The sequence below is a fragment of the Mixophyes fleayi genome, unplaced genomic scaffold, assembly GCF_038048845.1.
Source record: "Mixophyes fleayi isolate aMixFle1 unplaced genomic scaffold, aMixFle1.hap1 Scaffold_78, whole genome shotgun sequence".
NCBI lineage: Eukaryota > Metazoa > Chordata > Amphibia > Anura > Limnodynastidae > Mixophyes > Mixophyes fleayi.
In genome coordinates, this window is record NW_027448498.1 from 122,908 (window position 1) to 140,335 (window position 17,428).

Here is a 17,428-nt window from a genome sequence, read left to right on the forward strand (position 1 = left end):
CCCAAGCAGAGTGACTGGAATTCAGCCTGATTGTTCCTGTTGTACTTTTCTCAGGAAGAACAGTTATTCCTTTGATCGATGTCTCCATATGTGGGTTTCTTCTCTGCTGACCTCCAGCCCACAGCTGCGTTTTTTGGCTTTCAATAAATCCTGTGTTTCCTTCGCCAGTCTCTTGGTGTTCAGGATTTCAGTTGACCTCTCTATTTTACAGCTTTTCCTAACGACTTGCAGTGATAGTAAAACTATATTTTACAGAGGAATGTCTCTAACCATCCCCACTTTCACAAGTCTGCAAGTTGCAGAGAAACATTTTACATCTAACAAATGCTACAAATCTATGAGCTGTGATTAATAGAGCAAAGTATGAAGCCTGACACCTGCGAGTCATGGTAATAAAATCTAGCATTTTAATTATAGACTATATCGGTGTCAGAGATGCCATCACTAGTGTAAGGCCGGCTAAATGTGCTGCTTAGGGGCGATTTTATAGAAAAGTTTTTCATTCATCTGGCACACTAGTGAATGTGACCTGTCGCATTGCCAGATAACGTTGGGTGTGATTGTAACCTGCAGTATGAAGCCTGTGGTGTTTCTAGGCTCATGCAGTGTCTAAAACCTAAAACATTTGCTCCTTGTTAAAGTGCAAGATTTGTGTTAATGGATTAAATACAAAAATGTGTTAAACACACTAACATAAGTGCAATATGATGCTGATTCACTTAGACTAAAATGTTACCTTCAGTGCTCCACCACTTCTAGCGTCTTTGTAGCGTCTTCATTGCAATCTCTTTACATGACAGCGTGCTGTGTGCTGCCGGTTGGAGCCAGGAAGGCACGATGGTCTCTATATTGTACAGTTCCCAGTCGGCTCTAAGAACTATTACCCTATTTTTTAGGTCATTATCAACATCTATTTGTATAGCGCCAGCAAATTCCGTAGTGCTGTATAATTGTGAACAAACACAGTAATAAAACAATGCTGGGTAATACAGACAGAGGGAAGAGGGTCCTGCTCGCTAGATTACAATCTCGAAGACAATGGGAGTCTGATGCATGACGTTCCACATTTTGCATATGGGTCCATGTTCTGACCATGTTATCTGGGCAGTGTCTGTCCTTAGTGTATTATTATTCATTTATTGCATTGTGTCTGAGGTATGACCCAGTAGCTACATTCAATGTGTGCTGTTTCTGAATAGATTTGTGATTATTGGTTGAGGCCTGACAATGGAGCAACACCATGAAACGTGTGATGCAGACTGTCTGCTCTTATTTGGAAAGTGTTGGCTTGTTTTGTATTGGGCAATTTGCACTTTGTGATACTCCAGGATTCTTAAAATACGGAGACTTGTAGAAATAGTAAAAGGCTATGTGAACCCACAATATCTCTATAGCCTCAGGAGAACAAGTTACACTGTATAGTTAAGAGGGTGATGCAAATAGGAATTCAGGATACTCTATAAAATAACCTAAGAGTATATATTCAATTTATTGCTCTATTCCTGGCCAGAGACTGCAAATATTCTTCTTGACACTGACTTTATTTATTAACCTGTATTCGGGAAACTGTTGTCATTTATTCATTAATAAAGCAAATTAAAACCTAGACATCACATTTAGATTATGACCCAAATGTACATATGACTTCTGTAGTGGAAAAATTAACAAATATTTTTAGAACTAAAAGTAAGGTTTTTAATTGAGTAATATTCCCTATTTTTCCTAGTGCATCTTTTTGCTGCTAGAACTCTTTTGTAGTAATGTGCACAAAAGTTATTTTGTACAGATAAGCTTTGCATACTATATTTGATAGTGATATGACTGCAGGAAATATGGGTGTTGGGGGAAATCTAGCTAGTTATGTACAAGTATAATCGTGCCACCCAGTGACTAAATTAAATAAAAAGTCAATGAATTTGTTTGACTTTTTCCCTTTCAATCTTCCAGCCGCCTTTTCTCCAGTGCAGCAGACGCAAAGTACCCAGACACTGTCGGAATGACCTTTGACCCCACCAACCAATGGCTGTCTTGTGTGTACAATGACCACAGTCTTTACGTATGGGATATTAAAGACATGAAGAAAGTGGGAAAGGTGTACTCTGCTCTGTACCATTCTTCATGTGTATGGAGTGTGGAGGTATGACCATGCCAACGGATAATATACTCAATTTAACTATTTATATATAAACACATTGTATTTATTTATTTTTCATGTTTAACCAATAACACTGCCTAGACTACTATGGACAAATAGTTGCTTTTCATAATATAAACACATTTTTAATGGAAATTGTTTTATTGAAAGATGATTGGTTCAGCAGAGCAAAGTTCCCCTTTTAATGTCTCTGGTACTGTAAATAATTACTTTCTAGACCATGCTTCTGACTTTTACTTATTTATATGCAATAAATGTGAAGAACGGAGTATAAAAATATTCGCAAATTTGACATTTGAATCTTTTTAAATTATTTTTAAACTTCTATAACATAACGTCAGTAAATTCATGCTATAGATTCTTTGTGAGCTTTTTTGGTTATAGCTGCTTTATTTTATATCTTTAATCGTTTCATTTTCTTCTTGGGTTATCTCACCATTTTTGGTAATAGTTTATCCATACATCTTGTATTTTTGGAATTTGCAAATTTTTACAATGATATATAATTTCTCATGTCTATTATTATCGCCCTCAATCCTGTAGGTATATCCAGAGATGAAGGATAGCAACCAGGCCTGTCTTCCACCCAACTCTTTTATAACTTGTTCCTCTGACAGTACCATCCGTCTCTGGAACATGGAGACGTCAAACATCCATGGCGCTGCCCTGCACCGCAACATCCTCAGCAGTGTGAGTGTCTGTGCGCAAGTTACTATCTGCTGTAAAGTCTTAGGCAATGTGTAAGGAACTGAGCTCTCCAGTAATTAATGTTCATGCATAAAGGATAGGCGTTATAGTTGGGCAATGGCTGGATTAATGGTTCCCTCTACTTTTTTCTGTCCTCTGCATTATGAATGATCGCTTTTGTCTTCTAAAACAATGTTCAAGTAATTTAAACCCTACATTGCCACTGCGTCATATTTATTTCTGCTTTGATTCTGTTACATTTTTATCTTCATCTTGCTCATCCTTGTGTCCCCAGTTTTTAAATAAGAGCACCTACCTGTAGCAAAAAACAATTCTCCATGCTCAGTCGAGATCTGTGCAAATCTTTTGGGCAGCAGAGATTTGTAAAGTAAGGACAGGAGATATCATGTGACATGGGGTAGTGAGAGGAGGGGAATAGAAGTGAGCAGGATGCTGGAGTTGTAGTGGAAGGAAGCTAGTTCCTCTGATAGCAAAGTGGTCATGTGAGAAGATTATGATATGAAATGTACATTATATCAAAGTTCATGCATCCAGCTTTTTTTTATATTTTCATTCTTTGAAGGTCTGGCAACATCTTTTTGGTTTTTGACACCCATGAATTAAATATACAAACATCCCATTGTCCTTTGTATCACCAGGACCTGATGAAAATTATCCTGGTTGACAGTAACACACAGGCCCTGCTGGACACAGACTGTAACTCTGCTGGACTAGGGGATAAAGTGGATACGCAAGCACTAGACACCAAGATTGGCATTCGCTCAGTGTGTGTGAGCCCTAGTGGGCAGCACTTGGCCTCAGGAGACAGAACGGGTACACTCAGGTGATGGCATGTAATGTATATTTGGAGGAAGAGTGGGCTGAATGTATTAGCAGATCTAACCTGTATCTTCACTCACAGGGTGCATGAGCTACAGTCCCTCTCTGAGCTCTTGAAAGTAGAAGCCCATGACTCAGAAATCCTCTGTCTGGAGTACTCCAAGCCAGAGACCGGTAACTATCTCCTATGTCAGAACTTACACTAAATATAGCTGCAATAAATACCAAAATACCAAAAATTTACTTTTTGGCCTACGTTATATTGATATAGATGAGCTATTTGTTATACTGACTTATTATATATTAGATGTGTATAATATGTGCTTTGATGAGTTAGTTAAACATTCTGTATATCGTATTATGATTAATTTTTCCCTAAGGCCTTTGTTACCCAATCAGAGTTGCTCATTTCACTTGCTCGTAGACAGGACACAGATTAACCATGTCCTGCCCATGGGGTACAGTTGTATTTACAGAGCTTTTCTGTGTTTTAGCCAAATCATTTGTGAAAAATGCAGAATTTAAGTTGCAAATTAGTTCATCTACATTTCCATCACACCAATATAATATTTACTGGAAATTGTCTTGTGGCTAATATACAGGAATTATTCCTGCAATAAATGTCTAACATGAGTCAAATCCTACGCTGGTTTTGTGCTCTTGCGTTAATGACCTCCTGATTTAATGTCATTGTGCTGTTTCTGAACTAGGACTATTTTTCCGTGTAAACACAATCTTACATGTGTTTCGCCAGAAAATAATATACCTTGGTGTTGTGTGCTGGTGTAGACAAGCTGGTTAGTTGTACTTGCCAGTAAAAAAAAAAAAGAATGCAATTTAAACTATCTTTTTTTTTTTTATTTTCTCCCTTGGAAACTATCAGGAATGAATCTCTTGGCCTCTGCCAGCCGCGACAGACTTATCCACGTATTGGATGCGTCTAAGGATTACAGTCTTCAGCAAACCTTGGATGACCACTCTTCTTCCATCACCGCTGTAAAGTTTGCAGGTAAACTCTTCAGTAAAATTTTTACATTTGAGAGTTCAATGTTTGTCCTGAATATGGTGGCAGTATGATATTTAATAAATCTACATACTTTTGTGGTGCTTTTTGAATGTTTTGCTTTAGAGCATCTGTCTTGGCTGTTTTTTTGTTTTGTTTTGTTTTTGTTTTTTTTGCTTCCCGCCACCATCTGATATGTTATTGAAATGGTTTGAAGATTAAGCTTCCACATAATCGGCCAACAAATCTGGGTGGGTTGTTGATGTAATACATAGTATAGCAACACAGTGTCATATTTAGCCCATACTGCTTTAAGATGTTATCCATTCTGCAGCCCTGCCCATATATCCAGGATTCCAGCTGCAGTTCTGCTAACGTATGTATCTTCATTTTACAGCTAATGATGGGAAGATGCGAATGATCAGCTGTGGAGCAGATAAAAGCATTTATTTCCGTACTGCCAAACAGGTAAGTTAATGCAAATATCTTTATCCACAGACACTGCAAATAGCAACCAATTCATTTGTGACAAAGGTAATCTAAGACCCATAAACAGAGTTGTGCTGTCCGTCTGTGATGAGTAACATGACTGGATATCAGTTCTTCTATAGTTTCTGCTTTGACTCAGACGCCTTAAAACTTATATTGAGTGATGTCTTTACAAACGTCGGTGTGACTCAAGTTTGCCTGTGGGCATAATAAATACTATGAATGTCTTCTACCTGTCATCACAAGAAACATCAATGAGGATTTGTCTACTTTACGTGACTGTGTTGAAAACAAAATATCCTAAAATAACTTTATAGTAAAAAATAAATGTTTGTTTCCTTTGGATAGAAAGCTGAATTTCTAGTGCTCCGCTTTGATCAAATTCATCAAATGATTCCAAGGGCTAGATTTACTAAGAATCGTGTTTGGTGGCGGTTCGAACTGCCGCATTTACTGCAGGGCAGCTTGAGGCTTCAATTTAAAATGACTGGCGATGTATGGTGGATTGAAAAAGCTAAAGCGCCGGCGGTTTTGTACAAAACCGCCACAAAACCGCCATCCAAAAGACAGGACAGTTTTAATACCTGCTTCAGAATGGCTTGATAGCTTAAATATGCAGTTTGAACTATTTTGCCATTCAGAACATTAGAGAAAGCACCATTGACATTTAAATTATGTTGGCAATCATTATTTATTGATTAAGGGGCAAAATTAATTAAATATTAACTTATGAGGGAATAAAAAAATTCATTATATTAAGGGGATAAAATTATTTAATTATTACATTATTTGGACAATATGTCATGACAAATTGTGCACCATAAATAATTATATCCACCAAAACCGCCGGTAAACTAGCCGAAAAGCGGCAGTTTGAGCAAACCCCACTTTAGTAAATCTAGCCCCTGATGTTTTTGTAGAATATCCCGGCCATTTTGTTGGTGGGATGTTGGTAATAAGCAAAGAAAAGAAGAGGGTGAGGTCGATGAAAAGGAATCCTTAATTTATGTACAAAATAGCTACTATAATATATAGGTGATTTAAGGTTTTATTAAATCTAAAGTGATTTTATTTTATGACCATTTTTTTTTCGTTTTGTTTGTTTATTTTTTTTTAAATATGTCCTTATACATGTCTTATACCTCTACTTTCAGACAGGGGATGGGTCCATTCATTTTAACCGCACACACCACATAGTACGTAAAACCACCTTATATGACATGGATGTGGATCCCAGCCTGAAATATGCAGCTATCGGGTGTCAGGACCGAAATATCAGGTATTGTCCATGATCAATAATGTGTGGGTTGGTCTCCACTGTTCTCCAATGTATGTGAAGTAGTTTATAGCACCACTGAACTACGTTGGAGATTGCAGACATAAGAAATGAACAATGGGAAACAATATTGTTGTGTACTTAATGCTTTGAGAGCCTACTTCATGGAGCTATATAGAGGGGAGCGTTTTTCCAGAGATATTGGTTATCTTCAGATTGCCATATTCTGTATACCGAAAGCCGAAAATGGGGATGGTTTACTTGGAGAAACTTTGAAAAGCTTTATTTTTGTTTAATTCTTGTTGGACACTGAAAACACTGGGTAAAGAGGAGATGGGGAACTTTACATCTCGCCACAACATTTCAAGCTTCTCCCATTGTACACCCCCTCCCTAGGCTGCTGGGACTTCAGTTTTCTCTTTAAGTGCCTGTTGAAACGGGGCGCTATTTTCTAAGCATTTTTTTTTTTTAAACCATTTGTTTAATATTTTAACTGCACTGTCTTAAACAAAGCAGCTGAAGTTTTGAGATGTGTGGAGCAGTCTGAGGAGGTACCGCAGACTGTACCTCCTCTTGCTGCCCTCTCGCTGCTACCGAGGGAGTGCCTCAGCCCCAGGTAGTCGCCACGATCACCGTGCCTCTGCGACTGGACCAGCACTGGAGGCTCTGTTACAAACTAAGGGAACAGGACTTATGTTGCGGTCAGCGCCCGGGGACTACACAGTGTGTGTACAGTGTCCCTGATGTTCAGGGTGATGGGTGGAGGTGGCATTGTGTGGCTGCTATAACACTAGGCTAAGCACGCCAAAAAGAAGAGACCACAGCTCTTTTATCTCCCCTTCTACCCTTTTCAGCTGCAGGGAAAGTAGTGTACGTGTGGGCTGTCCTATTTTGGGACCATAGGAGAAATTGTGCAGGAGAATTTCAATTGGAGTTTACTTGTGTCCTAAAGGGTTAAATCAGATTTAAGAGACTGAATATAGTTAAGATGGTCTATTAGATTTGAACATTCTTCCTGGAGATGCAAGAAAATTAACATTTTATAAATTTAGTTTAAATGCCACCCAGACATTACTGCTATGCTTCCTCTCTTTCTTGAGGACAGACAAAAGTTCTAGGGGGTTTATCGTTCCAAACAGATCTAAGAAAAGCTGGTTGTATCTCCTTGAAAATCGCTTTTGGACTCAAACAGGTAGCGTTTGGAAGAGCTACAAGAATTGTGAGATTAAGTTCATTTTGGTTGCAATAATCCTCCCCAGCCACTATATGGTGTATTTGTTCCACATGGAGAGATAAGATTTTATTCTAGCAATGTCTTGAGGAAAGTTCTCCTAGTAAAAATATTCATAAGAGGAGGTATTTAATACTCCCAGATTATTTTGTGGCTTAAGTTTGAAACATGGCCTTTAGAGAAAATAATTTTGTAACCCGTGAGAGCCAATTCCTCTTAGCTCATATAGGACAGGTAAGAAATGTTGGGGTTGAGCAAGGGACAAGAGAATGTCTGTCTGCCAGCAATAAGGTTTTAAATAGTTGTGCTCCTACCTCTAGACCATGAATAGACTCTGATCTTCTGATCAGAGTGAAGACCGATAGCAACCTTGTCTAGTCCTATTAAATGTTGGTATTGTCTTATGGGGGTGCCAATAATCCTTTCCTTAGCCACAGAGGTAGTGTATAGGGCTATAATTCCTGTAAGGAGTCCAGCTTTGATCCTGAAGGCTTTCAGTGTTTGAAACCTAAATTTCCATGAAATTCTATGGAATGTCTTTTCGGCATCAAGGGACAGAATTATTATCAGTATGTTCTATTTGTTTATAATTTAATCTTGTACAAATCACTCTCCTTGTGTGTGTTTTTTTTTTTTTTTTTTTCTTTTCTCATTCACCTAATAGAACACTAATTTTTATGTGATGTTGCCGATATTAAATTTAAATCAAATACATAGTTATAGTTATAAAACAGTGCCACTTAGTGGCCAGAATGAATAGTAGTATATAGTACTTGGCACTAAATTCTACAAAAAGTCACCTAGACATTGGGAGTGCTGTTGATTTATTCAACCAGAAGAATCCTATAATTTCTAATATTTAATATCGCGTCTTTATTGTAATAGCAAAAAAGCCCATCAGCCCTATTGACATGTCACAGATGTTTAACTATATCATCATCTGTTAGTTTTTTTTATTTCCAGTTTCTTTAATTTAAAGTAAAATAAAAATCTACACTTAGCTCGTATATTAGTTTCACTTTTTGGCTGGAGAATCTAGCTACATTTGTCATATATCAAAGCATCTAGATGGACAGCTTCTGTTATAATTAAATAAATAAGCTTTTATCATGGGAAACTGGTAAAGCAACCATCTTGGAAATAGTGATTTTGGATACCAACCAATTGTGAGCCAGGAGTTTCATATATGAAACTTAAAATATAATTAAGTTAATTAATTATATATGTAGATATCCCCCTACATTGCCAGCATCTTTATCTTTCTATTTGTTATATAGCTGGCTGTAGGTTGTTGTTCTATTATCAGCCATTCTCTGCACATGAGGCTAAATGTTGCAGAAAGCAGTGTCCTTGACATATAGTGTGTGTGTGTGTGTGTGTGTGTATAGATAGATAGTGATATATTTTGTATGCATTTTTTTTATTTGTAAGCCATCCTGTATGCAGTTTAATGACCTTTTAAACCTAAAAGACACCCGTTTGATCGTCAATAGACTGGATTTTTACTAACACGTTAATGTGCAAATTTAAATGCAGATTAGAAAGTATCATTGTGACTCCACAGATCATTTGAAAAGGTAAATGTAGGCAGCATTAATAGGATAATTTTAACTCAAAATAGACATTAATGTGAAAGATTGTTTTCATCCTTTATCAAAGAATGTAGATATCCCGTAGGTAAACATTTTGGGTCAAGCGCAGGATCCTGTATAGGGACCGTGCAAAACCTCTGTACATTTGTCTTGTATTTTTACACAAATGCTTGTGCCAAAATGATGCAGTGTAGCACATGTATCAGAAATGTGTCAACAGGATCCCTCCATCGTGACCAGGACAAAATCTCTGTTGTGGTCACAATGGAGGGATCCTCTTGACACATTTCTGATACATGTGCATTATCTTGACAAAAGGCAATATGACATGCTTGCAACTGTAGTGGACGCGCATCACGAGAGACGTAAAAATGTAGCAACATGCTTCCTGGCTGAGAGCAAAACCTATACAATTTTGTAATCGCATCCAGTTACATTGTGTTCAAAACAATTACATATTCTAATTTATAAACCATATTTATCAAGTATCATACAAATGCTTACAATATTATAAGAGATATCTATCTATTTATATTTACATATTAATATATACCAAAAAAGATTCTATTCTTGTGACATAAATAACAATTATATACACTTGAGTAGCTTTCTAAATTAACATTAAGTTTTGTATACAAAACTTTTATATAGGACACATTATATATAATAAACCAGCGCAAACTATCAGACTGAAGAATATTGTGAATTAAAGATTACAGCACGTTATGATAGAATGTCACTAATTCAAAAACCATAGCATAAATATGTCAAAATGACCAATAAAATGTTTTAAAGTATACGCGATAGTTGGTAGTCCACATATTATCCTTGAGCCCAATGGGTCCAGGAAATCTCATTGTACTATTTTTGTCATCTTTATAAGAACGTAGTCACTAAGGAGGCCAAAGCAAAAAAAGTAAGTAACTTTGCACCTGGGATAAACCACGTTGCATTGGAGGGGCAGGTAAATTTAAAATGTAGGGAAATATTTATAGTTTGGGTAGAGCATGTCTTAGATCAACTTTAAACTTCAGTGTAAAAATAAAGCTATAAGTATGTGTGCTACATGAAAATGCAACTAGTATTTTCCTTACTAAATAATAAACTGTTGCATCCCTTGCATTGTAACATGGTTTTTCCATGATCAAATTTTTTTTATTGCCTTGCTCTGCTTAATGACTCAGGCCCATTATGTTCATCTATAACATTTGGTGCATTTAATTTAAATATATCCATAAAATGTCCCTTTTTCTTAACCAATCACTCATACCACCTCTTAGTGAGGTTACTGAATCCATTATGTGATGTTTTAATTGGATACCATACCTCATCTGCCAAAAATGCTTTGCTACCGACAAATCACTAGGTGTCTAGGCTAGATCTTTTAAAACTTTCCTTATACACTGTTTTAAGTTAATCCATTCTTTATTGGTCTAATAGTCCTCCCCACACACATCTTGTTACATGGACCACATGGCAAATAAATAATAAATGGCAAATTGCTCATGACACAACCTGAATAGGGGGGCCTAAAAGTATCCACTTTATTACAATGGGTACAGCTTAGACAAGGATAAGTACCACAATATAAATTAAAAGGCTAACAAATAAGTTATTTTTGTAACGAATTGTCACAAGAATAGGCTATTTCTATTTTTCTATAATTTTATAATAGGAATATTCTTTGTAAACATTTGTATTGTATAATACGTTTTGCTCTCGTCCATGAAGCATGCTGCTGCATGCGTCGTCATGTTTTCATATTTGTTTTTGTTATTCTCCTGCGTTGTGGTTGCGATTTGTTTTGACGCTTGAGTCACTGTCTTTGTCAGTAGCATTTGTGATGGAGAAGAAGATTTGAATGTACATGTACGGCTATGCTTTCATAAAAGTGCATTGCATTCGGCCTGGATTCTTGACCTATGGTATATCTACACTCCTCAAAGGCAAGAAAATAGGAGTTTCGGGGATTGTTCACAGCTCTGTAAAACCACATTAAACCATAACAATTATTTCTGGGTGCAATTTGGTAGCCCATCTGCCCTCCACACTTTTTTTTTTTTTCTTCTTTTTACTCTGCTGGGTAAAAATAGTAATTGATTTGTTGAACTATCAGTTCAGGTATTGACAGCTGGCATGCTTGGCTTTTATATGATGTATAAATAACACACTTTCTGCTATTTAGAATATTTAACATCAGCAGTGGGAAGCAGAAGAAGTTGTACAAGGGGTCACAGAGTGAAGATGGGACTCTCATTAAAGTAAGTATATTCTGTTCACCAGCTCACTTTACCATCTAATTATCCCATTTGCTTACACCCTCACTGTGCGTTGTTGTCATGCAGTAACCGGATATATTCTATTTATGCAAGTGTTCTGTAAATGCTCACATTATTCTTTGCATGAAACGGGAAGAGTTGTTACAATTTTTACAGGATTTTGCTTGCTTATCTGACTAAGTTTATTCTAAAATGTATTATTGTGCAAGTCTGCAACTTTGTTAATGGATTGCAATTTAATGTGTATTATGACCTTTCATTACAGTGCTGTATATGGCTTCTATCAGTGGAAGCCCAATATAACAGCCCCCAACATTTTAAGTACTAAATACTAGCCTTTTGTGCCCAGTTTACGTTACATCTGTCCCAAGATCAGATGGGGCAGCACGGTGACTCAGTAGTTAGCATTGCTGCCTCTCAGTTTGAGTCATGGGTTTGAATCCTAACATGGCCCAGTATGGCTTATGTATGTTCTACCAGTGTTCGTCTGTACATGTATATTGTTGGGACTTTATACTATACTGTTTTACAGGTACTGTTGTCCTCCACAAACATACTGGTTAGTGCTGGGTGGGTGTAAATTTAGACTGTAAGCTCTGATGAGATAGGGTCTGAATAACATCTGAGCACACCCAGGATGTATAATATATAACATTTATTTATATATTTTATTGTTCTTTGTTATTCACTGCTGACATTGATGCAAAGTGAGCAGACACAAGTCATAGAGGGTTATTTGGAACTGTACTGTTGACTTGGTTACAAGCTATCATGGTTTTCATGCAAAGTACATGGCTCTTGTATAAAGTGCTCACGTAGTCTCCCGCTGCTTTCCTTCTTCCTGGAATGAAAAATGTGAGGTTTTTTTTATTTATTTTTATTATAATAAATCAGTTTATTCCGCCTTACCAACCCATCATCCAGTTGTTATAACTTGACAGTTGTGACACAGAACTGCTACAATTCGCATATATAAGAGATTGCTGGCATTTTAAAGGCACATTATCCTATATAAAACAGTCTAGCTGTTTCATGAAGCAAACAAAACAAAAAAAAATTACACACAACAAAAAAAAAAAGCCCTTAAGGTGAAGATTTGTCACTCATATTTTACTTGTACATGTAGCAGTACATCCTTACCTTTCATTTGTTTCCTTTTCCATGCAAGTATGTGGTTATAACTCAGGAGAACAACCATAGACTCTTCAGCTGCATTGGGACTACAAGTTCCAGACATTAGGTTTGCCTGTGCCGGTACATGTAGTGGACTTTTTACAGCACCTACCTTTTAGAACCATGATTGTTATGTAACACACTTTTTTTTTTTTTTCCCACTGTCAAGCAAGTGGGTGTTCAATTTGCGCAATATAACATCGCTCAAATTAACAGTTGTGTGCAGCTGTGTACTATCAGGCACTTTAGCAATACTCCTCCTTGCTGACTTCAGCAATATGTAGCCGAAATACTTTCATCTAAACTGCGGTTCATTATTTGCTTTCTCCGAGGTGCAATTTTCCTCACAAAAACTCATTCTGGTTCTTTACAATACTGCTAGTAGCATAAAAATCACTGACTGACAGTTAATACATCTGTTAGGTTTGGCTCCGCAAAGGTTCCAGATAGCAATATAGGGTAAACTGGGTCCTTTTTAATGAAGTCTTTCCCTAATTCTACCTATCCCTACTTCTATGCCCTCGGCACAAACAAAGTCCAGAAAAAGGGCTTACTATCTATCTTCGAGTCTCCCCACCTGTTCCCTCACTGACTACTATGGTAATATATATTAATCTTTGTCCTGTATAATACATAGGAAATACAGGTTACTTATCACTTCCAGGCTCTGTCACCAGCTTCAGGATGTTCTTCTCAGTAATCTGGTTCTGTTCTCCACAAGCACATTTGATCCACAGAATGGTGCTAATCTGTCATCACTCCCTCTCTGAACTTCAGCCACGCTGTCTTCCACAGGGGATGTTGCTGCCACGTCTAACAAACGTTGTAACCAATTATATGCCCTGACTCTCTCAGCTGGAGTCACTTTGCGTAATTGGTATTCCTGTCAACGCTGTCTGTGTCACATCCCTGTCCTTGCTCTTTCCACAGTTATTGTTGTTTGTTTTTTGTTTTTTCTTCCCTTCTTGTATCCATTGTGCATGCGTGGACACTCGCATCCACCTGCACTACAGTTTCTTTACAATTCAGTGATTGATCTTGCTTGTATTACTATATCTGTTTTACAGACTGTCTGATACATTTACTGAAGATTAGCCTTGGATTGGTGGAGTAAGGTTCCATGGTAAATGTAATATCTTGTCCATGTGCCGAGTACAGGTTAGACCACTGTTTCTCAAACCCAGTCCTTCTGCCCCCTAACACTACACGTTTTCCATATCTCCTTGCTGGAGCACAGGTATATTCATCACTGACTGACACATTGTAACAGATCCACAGGTGGTCCTAATTATTTCACTTGTTACCTGAGGACTGGGTTTGGGAAACACAATGCCAGTGCATTATGAGCTCTGCTGTGCAGAAGCCTGACACTGAAGCCGTTAGTTTTCTGTTTTACGTTTACTACACATAATTGCAAAAATACCATATGAAGAGTTCTATGCAACTAGATGGTTTTGAAGAAGCCTTTCATTCTGTATCCAATATCTAAATATTGTTTATGCTTCCTCCAGGTTCAAACTGATCCGTCTGGACTCTACATTGCTACAAGTTGTTCAGACAAAAACCTGTCTATCTTTGACTTCTATACTGGGGAATGTGTGGCCACCATGTTTGGACATTCAGGTAGTTGAATCACATTTTAAATATGTATACATACAATGATTTATAATGTGCAATCTACATTTACTAAGTTACTGACTGTATATATTTTTCTTCCCCCAGAGATTGTGACAGGAATGAAGTTTACGAATGACTGCAAGCACCTTATCTCTGTGTCTGGTGACAGGTATGATTGTTATTTTAGCATTTTGGATGCCTGTTTCCATCAATAATACAAACTGGGAATGTTGGCTATCAATTGCTCAAAAATTTTGAATAAATGTAGTATAAATTTTTATCACCATTCATTGTTCAGCTCTGTTTGGTAGTCTTAAAGCAGTCTGTTTTTAAAAGGGCTAAATTAGATTTAAGCCTTTTGAAAGTGCTAGCATACAGTGGGGATCATTTATGACCTTTTATATCAATTATTCATTCTTACCCTTAGAACTCTTACTCTCATTGTCTTCCTTTTGAAGTCCACTCTATTTGTCTATTTTATCTTCTCCACCTTTGTGTTGCTGTCATTTATTGACACCTTGGTCCTGTTTCCCAATTTTTGACAACTTTGCAGCCTGGCTCACTTATTTCCTATCTTTTGACCTACCTTCTCTTATACTAGGCGATTTCAACATTCCAATTGATAATCAAACCATGTACATGACAAGGAACATTCATAAATGATTATAAAATCATTAGGTACAACCTAACCTAAATAAATCAAAGATAATGTAAGCAATACCCTAGGGTGCTCTTTTGTGATGTAAATTGATGGGTTTTTAAAATGAAGTATAGTTTTCACAGGTGGCATTCCTTTAAAAAAAAAAAAAGAAAAAAAAAAAAGGGGGAGGGAGAGCGATCAACACCACTCCTTCATACATCTCAAATCTTGTATCAAAAAACTTTCCCTCCCATCCTTTTAGATCTACCTCTGACCTGTGCCTTGCCTCCCCACTTATGTAATTTCCTACCACGCTCGATCAGATGTTCCCACAGCCTTCACATCTTTAGATGTTCCTTAAAAACTTTTTTTTTTTATTATTGTAGCTTGCCTTATTCATGCTACTACACCCTCACAGCTGTTCCAATCTCCACTCTAAGTCTTGCTCCTCTTGTTTCAGCTGTGCCCTCTTCCACTTAAAATGTAAGCTCACTAATGAGCAGGATCCTTCATACCCTTTGATTTCATATCTACGTTTATTTTGTTTGCCTTGTATGTTTTTGTTTTATGCTAGTCCTGTTTTCCCCTCTGTACCTAACAAAATAGTACATGTCACAGAAACAACCGATCTTTAGTTTGGCCTGGCCATAGAGTGGTTTTTTTTGTTTTAGTTTTTACTATGCCTTTGAACAGTTTTAATGTGACCATGTGTTTGTTTGCCTGAAGTGTCAGGTGAACTTTAAACTGTTAATACAATTTATCTTCTGTGCACAAACTAGTTTGGCTTTATATTTCCTTAGAGCAGACCTAAAAACTTCAGCTTTTTTGTGTCTGAAAACCTGAAACCCTTTGCAAGGAAATGCTTATTATCTGCAATATCATTGGTTCCTAGAGATAGGTTGAGTTCTTAAGAATATTGGCTCAGCCCACAAAATGGCCACCTCCACAGTGTCTAAAGATAACAGGAGCACTTTAATATTGTTGGCAAAAACAAACTAAGCTCTCCTTCTGCAGCTGTGTATTCATCTGGCGTCTCAGCTCAGAAATGACTATCCATATGCGCCAAAGATTGGCCGAAATGAGGCAACTTGGGAAGGTGGTGGAAAAAAGTACTCCACACAAGACGACAAACGCAAGGTAGTGAATTGTGATTCTCAGATCTCCTCTTCATGGTGTGTGTGTTTGGGGCCTTGCAATACTAGAGCGATGTCTGCTGTGATTTTCAGACCCATTTTTAGTACCCACTAAACCGGATAAAAATATGCAAGAACCGTGGTTTTAAATAAAGATCATCAAGAAGTGTATTCTATGCGTTTTTGCTCTTGGTCTGTGTTAAACAAAATAAGCACAATTGTCCCCTCCTGCTGACACACATTTACTCAAAACAGGCCCTGCTCACTTTTATCACAAGTCTATTTTTGAAAGTGTTCCATGATGACACAAGTGAGTTGATGGCAAAATGAGCCTCATTTTGTGGCTCACCTTATACAAATAACTATTAAATCTGGTCACACACAGGCCAATCCTGATGCTCTGCCTGCACCCTAAACAGGATCAATATCTAAGTTTAGCATTGTCTGTTGCTAAATTGGACAAGATGTGACTGGCACTTTCAGCATTCTTGGGCCAATTGCAACTAAATCAACATGCTAATGGCAGTCATCAACCACATTTTCCAAAATGCTCGATTATGATCCTATTGGTTTTGATCAAATTATCATTGGATATGGGACTGAATTTGGGGGATCAAATACACAACCACATTGGGCCAATTGTCCGGTATTGCAGCATGTTGGTCAAGTTTGTATTTTTATCTTGTGTTTTAGGATTGTTCATTTTTATGGCAGATAAGAGAGGAACCCCCCTCCCCCTCTGTCTTTAAGACAAAATACCTTGTAGATAGTGTCAGGCTTTGTACATACATTACAGGAACATATAAAGAAGGTGTTCGGGGTTGTTGAACTGTTTGTGGAGTGGCTGTTTTGTACTTGTAGCTTGATAGATAATTCAAGACTGGTTTGTAGTAGTAACATGTGTCTTGATGGTTGCAGACGAGAGACCATTGCTGTAATGTGTCCGGTTCCTGTGCTGTCCTCTGACAGTGACAAAGAAGGGGTTGATGAAGGGAGTGATGAAGAGATCACTAGTAAGTAATTACTTTCAGCTAACTATAAATAAACGACTTTGCAGCTTTGTACCTATCTATTGTAATTTTCTTCTTATTGTTCTCTAATATTATCAAAGTTAAGTAGTACATTATCATTTCTAACAAGTTCTGACTTTAAAAAAAAAAATCTTTGGACACCTACTGTTGGCCTTTACATTGATATCTGGTCTATTCTCATATTAAGGTTCTGAAAAGCCAAGCAATATAATAAACTCATTTGGAAGAAGTGGATCTTACCAGGAGATGAAGAAGGTAAGTCAATGCCCACTTTCAATTCTA

At 37.3% G+C, this 17,428-nt stretch overlaps 1 protein-coding gene across 2 annotated transcripts in view; it reads left to right on the forward strand.

Moving 5' to 3' along the window:
- The window catches only part of LOC142135572 (mitogen-activated protein kinase-binding protein 1-like), a 114,856-nt gene that overhangs the window by 72,780 nt on the left and 24,648 nt on the right, over positions 1 to 17,428 (forward strand). For both annotated transcript variants that reach the window (XM_075194610.1, XM_075194611.1), the window contains exons 10-22: positions 1,948 to 2,137; positions 2,699 to 2,845; positions 3,502 to 3,686; positions 3,765 to 3,856; positions 4,566 to 4,691; positions 5,083 to 5,153; positions 6,329 to 6,453; positions 11,459 to 11,534; positions 14,237 to 14,348; positions 14,448 to 14,511; positions 15,997 to 16,119; positions 17,034 to 17,128; positions 17,334 to 17,401. In XM_075194610.1, the coding sequence (XP_075050711.1) occupies positions 1,948 to 2,137; positions 2,699 to 2,845; positions 3,502 to 3,686; positions 3,765 to 3,856; positions 4,566 to 4,691; positions 5,083 to 5,153; positions 6,329 to 6,453; positions 11,459 to 11,534; positions 14,237 to 14,348; positions 14,448 to 14,511; positions 15,997 to 16,119; positions 17,034 to 17,128; positions 17,334 to 17,401 (1,474 nt within the window). The remainder of the gene's footprint in view (positions 1 to 1,947; positions 2,138 to 2,698; positions 2,846 to 3,501; positions 3,687 to 3,764; positions 3,857 to 4,565; positions 4,692 to 5,082; positions 5,154 to 6,328; positions 6,454 to 11,458; positions 11,535 to 14,236; positions 14,349 to 14,447; positions 14,512 to 15,996; positions 16,120 to 17,033; positions 17,129 to 17,333; positions 17,402 to 17,428) is intronic.